We start from the raw sequence: 16,155 nt of genomic DNA, 5'->3' as shown, positions 1-16,155 counted from the left end.
GTGACATGTATTGATCAATAAAATACTTTTTAAAAATCTGTCAAGAAATATAAGTGTGGTGGACTTTGCTTTTTAACTCTGCAGATTTGTTGAGCTGGTTGATGGTTAATTTCTCTGTAATTAATGGTCCTATCCACAAAGTTCAATATTTTCTCAATAATCATAAATAAGCGAAAGAGAAATTTTGCAGTGAGTTGAAAGGGCTTTAAATCGTAAGATTAATTAGGCAGGTTTGTGGAGGTAGTCCCAACAAATAACGAATATTTACGTTTTTAATATGTCTTCCAAAAACAGTTAATCTCCCATAGAATTATACACTCCCATGCCCTCCTTCTGATAGGACATCATCAAATTCTAGAACGTGAACACAATCTATTAAGGCCTCATTAAAACATCAAAAAAATGCCAGTTTTACTTAAGATAAAAGCAGACTCGGTTTCATAGAGTTAACATCTAAATATTTCATCATTCATCCTTCCAGCTTCCTTATCTCCAACCCCCTGATACTTTAGATCAAAATATGACTGAGATACGAGAGATAAGAGCTCAAACAGTCTGATAAATATCACCTCTCAGAATCCTGTTGTTGAATTTTGCTGCATTTGTTTGAGCAGGTACAGATCGGGGCCAGCAGCAGACAGTGTGGTGTGTATGGAAGCAGGTGCTGGTGGAGTGCAGTAGTGGTGGAGATGGATGGGAGCGGCACAGCACTGTAATCCAAGGCAGCCAGGTAAATATAGACTGCTCTGGGCTGGGCTGTTTAACCTTGGTTCATCCTACCTCTTCTTTTCTCAAAGGGGGTAAAATGTCAAAACACCAGACTAAGAGTAGGGCTGTGCCATTAGTCAATGATAGGCTTAGGTACACTATGTAACTTTTCTGGTGGAGAGCCCGCCACCTTCTTTTTCATGGAGATTTTATTGCGTTGCCTGATTCCACAATATGACATTCAACGGATTGAATGTTGTAACAATACTAAAATTTCTACTCTAATTTTGAATAGAAAAGTATAGATTAAAAATACACTGATATTCAACACCGATTCTGATGTCACGATGATAATTTAAAACACTCTTTATTTAGACCACAGTATGAAGTGTAATTTTTCACATTAAATCATAATAATTTCTTTTCTATTACCATGTGGCCTTATAGCTGTGTAATCCCTCAATTGTCCAGGTAAGGTTCCATAGTGGTCCATCCATGGGTGTATACTCGTCTAAGTGCTCTTATACTTGTTCTGATCTTGGAACATTTCAGGCAAAGCAATAAAATCTCCATGGTGATGGACAAGCCACTGAAAAAGATACATAGTGGGTCTATAGCCAATCCTCTGTCAGTAAAAGCTTGAGGTTTGGAGTTCAGACTATACATAGTAATATTGTTTGTAACATCACTGTGGTAATCTTAGTTTTATTGACAAATCTTTCCTACATATGCAAATGGAATTTAAAAAGAGGGACAATACTGAGCTCATCATCTCTATCCTTTAAATGCATTGAGTGCTTTTTCCTTGACATGTCACTGAACAGAAAACCCATATATTCAATTATTAATAATGAGATTTGAATGAACATGGCTTCTCCATTCTTTACTGCATATGGAAGGTCATAGTGGGAAAGAGTTTATCATCTTACCAGCCCATTGAAGCTTATATTTATGAGCTCTGTAGTCACATTTCATTGGAGCCCTCTAGTTAGGGCTGGGCAATATGACAAATAAATGAATTGCGATTTTTGTCTGAGTATTGATCTTGGTTTTATTTTATCTCATTAAAATCAAGTGGGTTTTAATGTTGAGTTCTTGATGATAAACTATATAGAATTTTAATCCATCATATCTAGGGATGTCAAAAGTATTAAAAAAAATCGCATACTAATTGATACTAAAATTAGTATTGAAACTAGATTCTCGTTTAAGTAAGTATCAATACTGGAAACAAATATTTATAAAAATTGACCTTTCCTGGACAGTTTCATCTTGAGTTTTTTCAGAACTAGTGTAAGACCACATGTTGTAATAAACAAATATTACTCTGTGTTGAGAATTCAATAAAGTCTAAAAAAAAATTTTTGTTTGTTTGTTTGTTTGTTTATTAAATTAGTCTATTCTATTCTAGTATCAAACTTTATTTTGACATTTTGGTATTGTGACAACAACACTAGTCAGATTAAACACAAAAATAGTCCAGCTTCTGATCCAAACCACATGCTTTTACTGAGAAAGGATTGACTGTAGACCTCTCCATTAAAATGACAATCTGAAATGATTAGATCTTGATTTGAATAAAGATTTATTAATTGCTCAGCCCTACTCGTAATAAAACTGAATATTGCAGTAAATGGCTAATATTCCCAAAGCAGCTTGATTGTAACTAGTTCTATCTGTATTTTGTCAACCAATCAGCCTATTGCTGTCATTATCAGTCTAAAGCTTACTACATTGTGCACTGAATAAGCACTTGTTACTAGACTGTACAGTACAGAATGGCAAACAGAAAGAGTCAAAGAAGGGGCTTTTGTCTTGGCTAATTGGGGTTGGGTATCCACTTGATGACGTAAGTGGAATAGATACCCTCAAGCCCTCTACACACTGGAACGTATACGCACACATAATATTCAATCAGTAGGACCAATGTGCAAAGCCATTATAAGAACTGGCCTGAGGAAAAACCTGTATTATCAGAAAGATTACCCACAATTATGCTATGATTATGATCTATGATTACTACAAAAATATATATAAATACTATACAACATAATTTTTGTGAATAAATAGTGACAAGTACAAGTGTTATGTAATTAAGTGGTCATTAGCAATTCATGGAAGCATTAACATAAAAAATTGGTGTACACATCTTGCATGCACATTCCATTCCAGCTATCTATTAAATACCTTCAGAAGCATCTAGGCCACAGCATAGGAGTGAAAATGTACCAGGGATCCCCATATACACAAGGCCATACATACAGTCTAAACCTCAGACTTTGCAATTCTGTGGCATGGAGCTTATTCAGCAGAACGAGCAGTGTGTTCCAGGGCCCATTCTAAAACAGCATCACTATCCTTTCATCATATGATATGATCTCAGCTGGTACAGAAGCAGTCAGTGACCTCTGAGTAGGAAGACAGATGGATCATGCTGCTTCAGAGCAAAACTTAAAATAATACAAACAGTAATTACACTGAAACTATGTACTCTGTATCTCCTTTTGCTTTCTGTCTCTACAACTTGCTTAGTTTCTCAATTCTGTTTGCACCAAAAGAAACACATTCGTGTTTGTAGCAGAAGATCATGGCAATCCTACAAATCTGATTAGAGACTAGCTAAATTGCAAGTAAACTGAAATAATATGTGAAAAAAATAAAAGAACGGATCCTGTTTTAAATCCATCCTCCATTATGAGGAGATCTAAAAGCCAGTCAAGCCTTGTACACATTAAATATGCATGCCTTTTAAAACACTGATGATTCTCGCAGTCCTCTTTCATACCAGTTGCAGGTGAGATCAACATTAATCACAATTCATGCATTCACCAACACCATCTGATGCTATTATCATAAATCATGTCACTGGCTGCATGCAATGGTGCAAGACAGCACCAGCACAAGCCAATAAAACGTGCTCCAAAGGCACCGTTCAAGTGCAGAGGAAGGGAGGGAGCAGCAGAAGGCTCACAGAGAACTCTCACGTCTGCCTCCTCTTCACCTTTGTATTCTTATTAAAAGGGCAATTACAGGCATCACTCACTAAAAATGTGATTGTGCACTGACAAATGCAACCCCTTGATCTTCCTCCATTTTGCATCTCACAATGAAAATAATGGAAGTACACACCAGATCTGAGGCACAGCTTGGTGGGGAAAGCTAAAGAGGCATAACATGTTCATGACAAAGTCGAGATAAAATATATGTAATAGCCATAGGAAAGAGTTGGTCACATAAATCTACAATGTAGCAACATGTTCATTATAGTAAGGGCATTATCAACCCCTTTGGCGTGTCTTCATTGATATTATATTCAATATGTCTTTCCCCAAGCCACCTGTACAAGAAAATGTGGGTTGGAATGTGAGCCCCACACGGCAGCTGAGACCACAAGAAGCGTGTAATTAAAGCTGTCATTTGCATCTCCCTACCACTGCATACAGTAAGAACGAGAGCAGCATAGGAAGAGACCGCAGGTGGAGGGATGTCTCTGGAGACACACTCAGCCATACCTTGCGTCTACGGTCCCTGGATCGATTCCTCTTTTTGATCTTCTCCTCCTCCTTCTCCCTCTGCTCCTGGGCGGCGGCCTCTGCGAGGTCCTTGGTCTTGCGGAGCTGCTTGGCGGCTTGCGCCATGGTGCCGCTCTGGTGGTGCTTGTGCTGCTGTCAGCGTGGCTCCAGTCTCCTGTGATGTGGGCCCTGTTTGCTCTTCCCGTGGCCCTCTCCCTGGAGCCCCTTACTCCCTCTCCTCTGACAGCCAGCACCGCATGTGCTTCAGAGGCAGGGAGCAGAGAGAGAGCGAGGGAGAGAGGACAGAGATGCTACAGCCAGATAGCCTCCAGGACCACAAACAAAGATGCTACAGCTAGTGGTGGGGCTGGTGCTGCTTGTGCCGCGGCTGCTACGCGTACAGTCAGCTTGCACTGCGCTGAATTGGCTCCCCTCCCCCTTCTCTGTATCCTACCTTCCTCCGCTTGTTCCTCTCTCCTCCCTCCTTCCCTCTGCCTGCACAGAGCAGTCACGCAGTGTGCTCATGACGATGGGAATTTGCTGCAGAGCTCATTCACCAATCTGTTTTACATGTCTCTTTTTCTTATAATAGATTTGCTTTGTATTGTTTAAACAATAACTGTACCTTACATAACTCATTTATGAAAAAATAGGGCAACAGCAGTCTTCCAAATATCACGTCTTCCCTTCTTCTGGCCATGGCACCTCCCTCCTGAAAACAAATGAGGAGACAGATCAGTGAGTGAGCTTGTACAACAGATATGTGTTTCCTCATTCTTCTGTGAAGCAGTGCCAGAGGTTCTCATCATCTCTGACAGAAAACAATCAGATGGGACAGTGTGGTACACATACATATGAGTTTGTGCCATGAACAATGTGCACAATACTACATACACATTTTAACATTAATATACAAGTTTCTCACTGAGATTCAGAATGTTATTTTCAAAGGGTTTCTGGTTTCAGCATGAAGTCTCAGTCAATCCAATTAAACGATGGTACAAGATATATTAATTCCTTCCAGGCCACATTTCATTTCATAGACGTGAAAAGAAAAAATATGATTAAATATTACTGTGGATTCATAAAACTACAATTTTCACAATACACATAATTATGTGGGGGAACGCATCCAAAAATGTGTCTGGGTTCACAAGAGCGTTCAAACTAGCGTGTCTTGCGAGCTAGAGAAAAATATTGCTTGTTGTGTCAGAGCACCATCTGGTGGACAATAAGATTACTGCTTCGTGAGTTTCAACCAACACCAAGCAATGGTTAAACAGTATTTGTCAAACAACATTCACCACTGAAAGGGCAATGAAAAGACACAGCTTATAGTTAACTAGAAATCGAATTAATTACTAACATCAGTAAAGTAAAATATTACATAATAAATGTAATGTGTTCAAATCTATGTATCTATTTTTTATTCAAATCTATCATATACAATCAGCATATCAACATGCCAATTGTTTGTGAGTGCATGAAATAAACAGGACTGACCAATACCATTGGTCTCAAGTGCAATCCTCTCTCTGATTCCTTCAAAAAAAGGCTCTGAGAAAACACACACACAAAACACAGCAAAAACAAAAATCACTTGCCATTGTCAGTTATACTTGTTATAATATATTTCTCAAAATTTAGTAATCTGCTTATGTACTTGTGTCTATGATTCCTTTACAAATTTCACAAGACAACACACCTGTGATATGGGTCCGGTCAAGCGGTAACGGAGGGAAACAGGGGCAGATTTTTTCCATTCAAATAGCTCTTATTCAGAAACTAGAGGGACTATTGAAATAAGTATGGTATTAGAATGTAGAAAAGAGCTAACACTCCAACAGGGTAAAGTTAAACCTGCGATATTCTTTCAAGTTGTTGACAAAAAATTTAAAAACTCATGTCGGCAACAGAGGAAATGAAATATGCAGCACTTTTTGGGCAATAAATACAAACAGCGATAACTACCGGTTCTCACTTACGTACATATCCTTAACAAACTGGTTTGAATATTTGTTTAATATAGTTTTCTACCATATGGTAAAAGATTAGGTTGAAAAACCTCTTACTTTTTGAGTAATGAGATTTTTTATTAAGAAAGGTCATGGTAACGGAGGGAAAATTGTGCAAGCAAGTAGAAGGTGCATGATTTTGCATAATTTGTCAGCTTTTTTCTTCATAATACTTTAATATTACTTCAAAATGAAAGGTAACTATTTCTATAAAATATGTCAGTCCTTCCAAGCTAATTTTTATCATTACATTTGTTTTGAAAAATCATGTACCTTCATCAACAGTTCAAAGATCGAATAACACAAGATATGATGAAATACATCAATTTATTTACATGATTTGCAGGTCTTTGAAATTTGGGAAATAATTTTTGTTCCATGTTACATACATGGTCTGTTTAAAACGTATGTAACTTTAGAACCAAAAATGGTACAGAAAAAAAGGTAAACAGTTTCATAAACTAGAGTACATATGCTATCTGTTGAATACATTTTTATATCAGATGCATTAACTTGAATTTTTGGCCTTGCTGTATATTTCTGCTTGACCGGGCCCATTTGTTGTTCCAACAATACAATTTCACTTACAGACCTTCTCCTGTAGATGTCAGCAAAAGTCTGGCAGATAAATTTGATATTAGTACAGAAACCCTGCACTAATACTATATTCAAGATATGATCATATTAGACTATCAGTAAAGTGTTTGCCAAATCAAATTAAAAATTGACAAACCTTACCCTCAAGTCAAAACTTTCAAAGTTGTGGGCAATTAACACGTCAGATAAATTATCCTAGGAACAGATGGCTAAATTTGTCTGAAAAATTGATTTATCTTGCACAGAAATGAATGACTAAAATCTCTTTATGTAATGGCATGCTGCAGATGGGCATATTTTCATTAGAAACCATTTATCATTGGAACTGTGTATGCTCAAATCGCTCTGAGGGCATTACAGCACTGGGGGGCGACAGTCTGTTGGCAGACTCCCAGAAATAATCACAGAGTCACTCCTGTGCAAGCCAAGATACCACTACTGCAGAGCAGCTTCCTGTCAGAAGAAGAATAATGCTAACATTCTCGCTTTGTCTAAAACACTGATGAGAGACTAGCTCACGCTGCACTTCTGTATCTCTTATTACACTGTCCTTTTCCACTGTCAGAACTGGTGATGAGATAATTACCACTAGGAAAAATGTTTAACAGCATCTCTCGACAGCTCACTAACCTGTTTGTGTTATCGACCTCTGCCATGGTCATGAATACAATAGTCTGCGCCAGTGCCTCACACCAGACACACTGGGCATCCCCAAACACTGTGTGTTTTTCCTGTGCTGCTGCCGGGAATCTGCTGACCTCTGGAGTTGGATTACCTGGCACGACCTGAAGGCACTGAAGAGCATTTGAGGACAAGACTTGTGATGCTCATCGACTACATGCTTTCCTTTAATACCACACTTACAATAGAATAAACATGTTTGCTTTGTAGAGGTCCAGCAAAACATTGCTCCATTAGGAAGTACAAGATGTGTATTGTCACAACAATGTTCATGAAGTCTGTTTTACTGGGATGTTTCACTTTGCTGTCATAATTATCTGGTCATTTAGACCTAGGGGACAGTGGCACTGTCACTCTATGTTAGAGATAATAAACTTTAATACATGTTTTAGATTAGCAATTAAGAAAGTGATTAATGTTAATATTGACTTCAAACGAAAATATTGAACCTGTATAGGGTGTCAGTGAAGTGAAGGTGATCATTTCTGAAATTAGTAAAAGAGAACCACTAGATCAAAGCATAAGAGCAGTTTTTTGAAGTGGGACCATCAAATGTGATATAAAAAGCATGCTCTCTGAAAACTGATTTTATTCCATTTGTTTTGATATAAAAAGTTCCCCTTTTGAGATTCATAAATATGTTTGCATTATGTTTGTAGGCCAAAGTCGTCCTGCTGTCCCATCGCCCACACTGCAGAGACAGGGGTACTGAGTGCTCAAAAGCAGGCGAGGGAGGGGGCACATTTTTGGAAACAGGAAAGTGAGCTGCACTGCAGCAACTGGGCGTTGGCTCCTAACGAAAGGAGACGAGCAAGGCAGAGAAACTAAAAGATCCGGTAAGACATGGAGGAGAGAAGAAAGGACATCAATATAACATAATATTGTATCTCTGATAACTTTGTTCTCAATGTTTTCTGTGAAATTTCAGCTCATGTGATTGTTACTCTTCACTTTTTATTATAAACGAACATGTATATATATATATATATATATATATATATATATATATATATATATATATATATATATATATATATATATATATATATATATATATATATATATATATATATATATATATAGGTCATAGAAAAAGCATACAAATAAAAATAAATACAATTCTCATTTTTATGGCGATATTTCACATATTTGATTAAGCATTGTCCTTTGAGATGCATCATCTTTGTTCTGTAAGCATTACCCTGTATTTGAGTTTAAAATTCACTGAACTGGGTGTTTCCATTCTCCTCTGTCCAATGGCCTCACTGGCCTGGGCATCTGATTGCTTATAGCTCTCTCTCATTCCAGGGGTCATCTAGTTCAACCCCCGTCTCCTTCAGTTCTGCACAATAACTATAAAAACTGTCCTGCTGATGTATTCTTTCGCCAATCTCAAATGAGCATAAAGGACTATTGATGTTAACATTATTTCTAAACCCAGAAGACTTTTTATTTTTTACTTTTTAAGTTCTACTATGAAGCCAAAAGTGTATACTGCTGTCTGTAATATCAATTAGTAATACTGGGAGTGCGACCAGTGTATAATTCATAGCTTGTACTTTGGCTAAGACTAACGGCCAAATAAGGACACAAGCGGCCAGCCAGTCATTATAGAAATTTGGATCCCAGCTCTGGTATATAGTCATAATGTGCAAGCCAGCAGCCCGGTTATCGCCTCAAGAAGGGCCATATAATGTTTACCGCTGTAAGCATTTCCAGTCTGATTGTCTTACCTGTTACTTTTCCCCTGTCCGTAAACCGGTAGTTTACCACCTGCTTTGTCACTTTCTCGTTGGTTTTCCTCCTCTCCTCTGCTTTGGCTGGTGAATTGCTGTGTGAGCAGGGAGGATATTTGCTGCAGCAGACGGGAGTAATTGATAATGCTGCTTTAGCTATCAGGAGGGCTGTGTTCACTTTTAGCCAAGAGAAGACCTGCAAGAAGAAGAATATGAAATTTTTTTATTGCAAAAGTATCGAGAGATGGCAGACTTAGTAGAAGAAATGTATGCCTACAATTCAAATACTTAACTGAATTGACTTTGCTGCATGGCTGACTACTACTACTAGTTAGGACTCCAAATTACAACAAGCTAATTAATGGTAGTAGACCTAATAGTTTCCATTTTGGAGGAAAGTGTTTTTCCACTTTGATGAAAACTTCTACAACTTCTTTACAAATCAGAACACTTGGCATTATTAAATTATGAGCAAGGGTCTCCCAGTAATAACAATGTAACATTGTTTGGAGTCAGCTTGCCTTTTTATATTTCCTTATTTTGGTTTCATATAGTAGCCTCCTCTACAAGCTACAAAGTATTAAACATATATATATTTTATATGTCCTATATTACGCTGTTTTCTGATCTATGTTATAATGTAGTTTCCTCATCAAAAACGTACCCAGAGTTGTGTCCACACACATTTAACACACAAACCTAGCATACATAGGTTTTTCTTTTAAACAGAAAACACTCTATTCCACCTTGTGATGTCATGTGGTAATAAAGGAAGCGCTTCACTTTGTTTTTAAACTCCAGACACATTCACTAGAATCATCTGGATGATTTTAGCCCAAAATTGCCAATCCCTACTGAAAGAAAGATAAAATGTAGCTGCTAACCTAATCACAAGGTGGAACAGACCATTTTGAGCTTTGGAGATGTAGACAGACTAATAATAAAGGGTTAAGCAATCGTGTAAAACAAACACAACTCCAGGTATTGTTTTGATGAGGTAACTTTAAAACATGTCTATAAAGATCACAAGTACATTTTTCGTAATTTTAAATAACTTTTAAACAACAGTTAGGCAAGATAATACTCAAGTTCAGTAACCTATATAAAATGGTTTTCCTCAGATGTAGCTCGGTTGTTTTGCAGTAATCACGTGTATTTGGTGGCTGCTAGCTAGCGCACGTTAGAGAAAGAAAAATACCAAACACGTGACAAAAAGTAAAATACTTTTATCTGAAATTACTTACGTCCTACGTGGGAGACGCAGACCTGAAGATAAGAAGGTAACCCACAGAAATGACACAAAATCGAAATCGAAAATATTTCACTTTTTTGGACTACAAGAAGATAATAACACGTTGAGCTAACTTCACTGACTGTAAGATCGTAGGAAATGTGAGCGCTCAACATTTTACTTGGTTAATACTAGCCTTAGCATGTTAATACAACAAATGATTCTATTAGCAAAGTTAAAACATATATCGTTGTACACTATTTAATTGTTATAATAGGCTAAACCTTGCTTGTTTTGACATAAATAACATAAATGAAAATACCTTCAGTATAATAATAATTAATTTACCCATCATGAGTTTTTGCACAAGGAAACATATTAGGGCTACTATGCACTGACCATAGTAGAGATTGAAATCCCAACTTCAAGACAATAATCAATATTTCCCTTTCCATCTCCAGTCCAGTCTAGACTCCAATGTAGATGTCCTTATTTACCCTGGACAGTTCCAGTTTTGAGCTCTGTGTCCCCTGTCCCCTCAGATTTATCCAAAACCACTGATTTGTCCCAGTTTTATACAAAAAATGTCCCTCGTGTCCCCATTTTTACCAATTTGATACCTGCCAACAGTAAAAAGATACATAAATTGTCATTTGTTTGGGTAAAATACAGAAAAGCTGCTTAAAAATGACCAAAACTGACAAAGAAAATGTGACTATACTGACTCACATGTTAGTCATGAATGGGCCGAATGCAGAGCAGTTTTCGTTATTTATGCATTTGTTTCAAAGTTTTATTATAAACAACCACCACAAACTGGGAGTGTCCTAATTTTTTATTTTGAAAATCTGGTCACCCTACACAAATGATGTCTGGTATGGTGGAGTATGATGTAAAAATGTGGTTTCTTTCTACAGTGATTTGTGTAATTCACTCTCACACAAGGTTGACAACATCAGCGACACAGGAGAGGGTAATTTCAAACACTAGACACCTGATATGATGGGCCCAACGTAAAACAATACTGTAAAACCAAGCAAATCTGGGGGTTTGCGTCTATTTTCAGCACCGGCACCATCAATGAACAGCAAAGGCCTATGAGTTATCTCAGGGCCGTTTGAAAAAGTGAGTTTTTCAAATATATTCTAAATTTCATTTCAATACATACCCTCCACTCTCTGATTATTAACTGATAAAAGCCACAATATATAACTTTTTAGTCCAAAACTAGACTAAAATAGAAGCATTTTCTGTCATTTTTGTTGTTTTTATTGCAATGAAAAGTGTAGATAAACACAGATCCTTCCTTGACTTGCATTTCCACATATCTGACTAGCCTATGAGTGGGCTGGGGGGATGGCTCTTTTTGCTTGTTTTCATGGAAATGTTGTTTCTTTGGTTATAATTTTCCACCGTAGGCCTATGGCACAAGACTTATCTATCTCCTTGTATGTATGTATAATTATAACTTTCTATTTCTGTGGAATCATGCAGGAGAGGGACATGCCACCTTCAAAAAGTTACGTACCATACCTGTAAATAAAAGATAATAATTAAGGAAAAAGGGAAGTACGCAGGCCTATGTAAAGGGTAAAACATATTAGCACAATAGAAAAATAATTACTTGTTTGTCAGTGATCTGTTGTTCAGTGCGCTACATTAGACCAACCTTTGAAAATTTGGTTGCTTATGTGAGATATAGTTGGTGCAGTGAAATGCAGAGTTTCTGACTGCACCAGACCTGCTTGTGCGCTGAAATACTTTTAAATATTGATGAGGTCGCTGGCTAAACCCTGGAACGGAGCGGCCTTGGGGTGAGCATTATCGTGAATACATTTAAAGGGGGAGAGGGGGTATAGGTATGTTCGATGTGTCCTTCTTTACCTTCCTGCATATTATTGTCAGTATTATGCAATCATTTGGATAGGGTTATTTTTAAACACAATTCAGTGACCATGTGACCAAATATGACACAGCAAAATTAAATAAAAAACTATAAAATAGTGATATAACTCAACACGTAAACCATGTAGGGTTGTCAAAAGTATCTAAAATCAGATACTAATCAATATTAAAAACTTTATCGAAAATAGATTCTAAATTGAACAAGTATCGATACTGGAAATAGCCTACAAACATGACAAAATTTTACTTTTTTCAAACAGTTTTAGAGTAATCTTGAACTTTATCAGCATCAGTGTAGAACCACATGGTAACTTAAAATGAACACATTCTACTGTCTTAAGTGTTTTTTTTATTGTGGTATCGCAATTGATATTGAGTATCAAGTCAAGTTTCCTTTGTATCCAAATTTAGTTTGAAATTTTAGTATCGTGACAACACTAGTACCATGAAAAAAATGAGAACCAAACCAAGTATACATCAAATTTAGAGCTAAGATCAAACCAGGCCCAATCTGTCATAAGTGCCAATGGATTCAAGGGACTAAACTACATTTGTCTATATTCTATAGTCTGTATTCTATATTCTATATTTAAACCTGTAACTTTTAAACTAACGTGCAACGTTTACCTCTTTTTGCAGGCAGCTGTTTACCAGTTAGCAACATCTCTCCTCAGCTTGTGTCAGACTCATACAATATGCAGTGTTCCAGCTTAGTCATTGCCATTCAGCGGTCAGGCTTGCGTGACTTTGTGTTCTATGACCCAATCTGAAGGACAGCCTACTCAACTGCAGTCTTCAGCACCGCTACTACAAATATATAGCAGGTATTGTACTGTAAGTAAACCTATATGGCCCGCTAAACCTGACTGTACAAAAGTTATCTGAACTTGCTTTGGGGTTAGATTTAGGTATGACTTGATTGTGGTATCTTATGGTGTGTGTGTGTATGTGTGTGTGTTTGTGTGTATGTGTGTGTGTGTGTGTATATATATATATATATATATATATATATATATATATATATATATATATATATATATATATATATATATAGTGCAGACAGCATGCACAGATATATATATATATATATATATATATATATATATATATATATATATATATATATATATAATCTGTGCATGCTGTCTGCACTGAAAAAAATTATGTCTTTTATGTCTTAAAGGTGCACTTTGTATATGTTCTGGTAGAGGCTTAATGTACATCTTGTCTCCATGGAGAAGTTATAGCTTTTTAGGACTATTCCCCAGTATGGCATACACATTAACTGTATTACATTTAAAGGTCCTATATTAAACACAAAAGGGCTGAATAACAGTTATTTTTGTTAGGGTTAAGTTTATGTTGTCTGCATTGAAATAGGGTATAAGGCAAAGGATCATGGTCTGTCTATGCTCTTCCCTCTGTTTTTTAGGTGTTTCTACAATAAAATGGTGCATTCAAGCAAAGGATCTTGCTGTTCAATATATTGTGTCCATGAGACATTTGACAATACAGTATCACAAGATTTTTTTGTTGTTGCATCCCTAGTAAAACTACAGCACAAAGCTTTCCACAGTTCTACAATAAAGCAGTACCTCTCAGGTCCTTATTATTTTAAGTTAGACAGTGGGCTCATTAAGAAGCCCAGGGGTGCAGCTGCTATAATCAACTTCCTCTAGTGAAGTCTGGATGCCACCGAAGCATAGAGCAAAGTGGAATTGTGTTGCAATACTTCTGTGCACATTGTATATTGAGGTGATTGGAGAAGGAGGGGTCTGCAGATGATTTTCCATGTGAAGAAGAGGCTTACTTCACTGGGAGAATAACTAAGCACAAAGCTGACGCAAGACTTCCACAATAGTGCGTCAGTTGCATAAGGGGAGCACCTAGCTGTCTAAATGTTGATTCACAAGGTTGGATTGGGGGCAGGACTATATAGAAGAGAAAATGTGTGAATGTGCAGTTAATGTCGCAGTTTTTGGAGTATAGATTGGTGATTGGCAGAGCTCCAAGGATAGAAAATGATTCTTTTAGTAATACTGATAGATAGCCTAATGTTTTAAATGTGCTCTATGCAACTTTTCTCTTTCTGCTTTTCTCCAGGCAGATGTTACAGGAATATTCCACAGTGAGGCATGAAACGTATCTATCTCATCAGATCTTTGGCGGGATGACACAGCACTCTGCAGGAATGTATGTCTTTTTAAGCCATAAAAACATCTAGATGAATAAATGCAAGATAATGCCATACAGTGAAGCATTCCAGGCAAAGCATCTTCACAGAAACAGGAGGTGGCATAGCGACCATCAGAAAAGTTACACAGTGCTCCTTTAATGAAGGGCTGGTTATTTCAAATTTAATAGAATTATAATGAATGTGATTCTTGCAATTTAAGAACACATTGCGAAGTTGGAAACGTGTGCTTTGAGGTTAGAGAGTTTGACAGTGGTATGATAATCTATCTTTACAGCTGCATTGTGTAACTTTTCTGGTAGAGGACCTGTCAAATGCTTTTCTTCATGGAGATGCTATTGCTTTGTTTGGAATGTTTCACAGTATGGCATTAAACCCTTCTATCTAAATCTATATACCAGACCAAGTTACAGGACAGAATGCTGCCTGTTTTTCTAGGTATTTTTGAGCTATAAAAACATGCATCATTATATAAATGTAAGGTAAGTCCATTTAATGTCACTCTGGAACATTCCAGACAGAGCAGTAACATAACCAGTGACAGGCCCTCAGCCAAAAAGTTGCATAGTGCACCTTTAAATGGTCCAAAGAATCCTGCATATTTAGTCTCTGTTTCTTAAGTGCTTAAAACTCTGCAACCAAGTGATGTCATGAGGTGCCTTCAAAGACATTAAGATGAGACTCTTTATTACACAGGATTAATATACCTCGTCTAGCAGAAGGGTTTTAAAAAAATAATGAGTCAGTGGTGCTGAAACACTGTTATGGTTAACAAAGTTGCATATTTTAAAAAGTGAGAATTAGAAAAACTAAAACCAACAAACTCTATCATTTTTTTTTTTTTTTTTTTTTCATTTATTTTACTTATTTCCATGATTATTCACACTAACTTCTCACCGAAGGCATCAAAACAATGAATGGACACATATGGATGCAGCAAAAAAAAAATACTAAGAATAACTCAAAACTTGTTTTAGATTTAAAAATGTAAAAATATTCACCCTTTGCTTTGAACCGTGCTTTGCACTGTTGGTATTTCTTGGCCTTGACGCAGCACAACTGTAAAGGGAGACTGAATCGAGAAGCTCATTGGCTCAAGGCCAAAGGTTTGCAAGAGCTGTCAACAATGCAAAGAGAGGCTACTTTGAGGATTTGAATATAAAGAAAATATTTCATTTTCATTCAGTTTTTAACCAATTTTGTTCTTTGCTACATAATTCCATATATTTTTCACAATATATTTGATGCTTTCTGTGTGTATATTTAGCTAGAAAATAGTAAACATAAAGGAAAACAAAAAAAACAAAAAAAACAATGAACAATGAGGATATCCCCAAAATTTTGACTAGTAGTGTGTTATTTGAAATTTACCATTTATGTGTTAAATTTGATTCAAATATATAGTAAATAGATTTAACAAACTGTTTTAGAACTATGAACATTTACTCTTAGATTTAACAAAGCACTTAAATGAATTAAATCATACAAATAAAAATAAAGAAAATTGTATTTGCAAGTCACATTATCCATACTAGTATATAAGGTCAGAACATGCTACAAAACCAGGTGCAGCTTT

The 16,155-nt window shown here is 36.5% G+C and overlaps 1 protein-coding gene across 1 annotated transcript in view; it reads right to left on the bottom strand.

The window, feature by feature from the left end:
* Positions 1 to 13,094, bottom strand: part of LOC110166366 (ankyrin-1-like) — a 67,264-nt gene extending 54,170 nt beyond the window's left edge. Inside the window, exons 1-3 of the mRNA XM_055153398.1 lie at positions 13,013 to 13,094; positions 9,247 to 9,445; positions 4,221 to 4,932 (exon numbers count right to left, since the gene is read on the bottom strand). Coding sequence (XP_055009373.1) covers positions 4,221 to 4,346 — 126 coding nt within the window. The 5' untranslated portion in view covers positions 4,347 to 4,932; positions 9,247 to 9,445; positions 13,013 to 13,094. The remainder of the gene's footprint in view (positions 1 to 4,220; positions 4,933 to 9,246; positions 9,446 to 13,012) is intronic.
* Between the last annotated feature and the right edge of the window lie 3,061 nt (positions 13,095 to 16,155).

The sequence above is a fragment of the Boleophthalmus pectinirostris genome, unplaced genomic scaffold (assembly GCF_026225935.1).
Source record: "Boleophthalmus pectinirostris isolate CB_2022bp ecotype Guang Dong unplaced genomic scaffold, ASM2622593v1 HiC_scaffold_18, whole genome shotgun sequence".
In the NCBI taxonomy this organism is placed as follows: Eukaryota; Metazoa; Chordata; class Actinopteri; order Gobiiformes; family Gobiidae; genus Boleophthalmus; species Boleophthalmus pectinirostris.
Note: the sequence above shows the minus strand (reverse complement) of the source record. Positions and strands in the feature narration are given on the sequence as shown.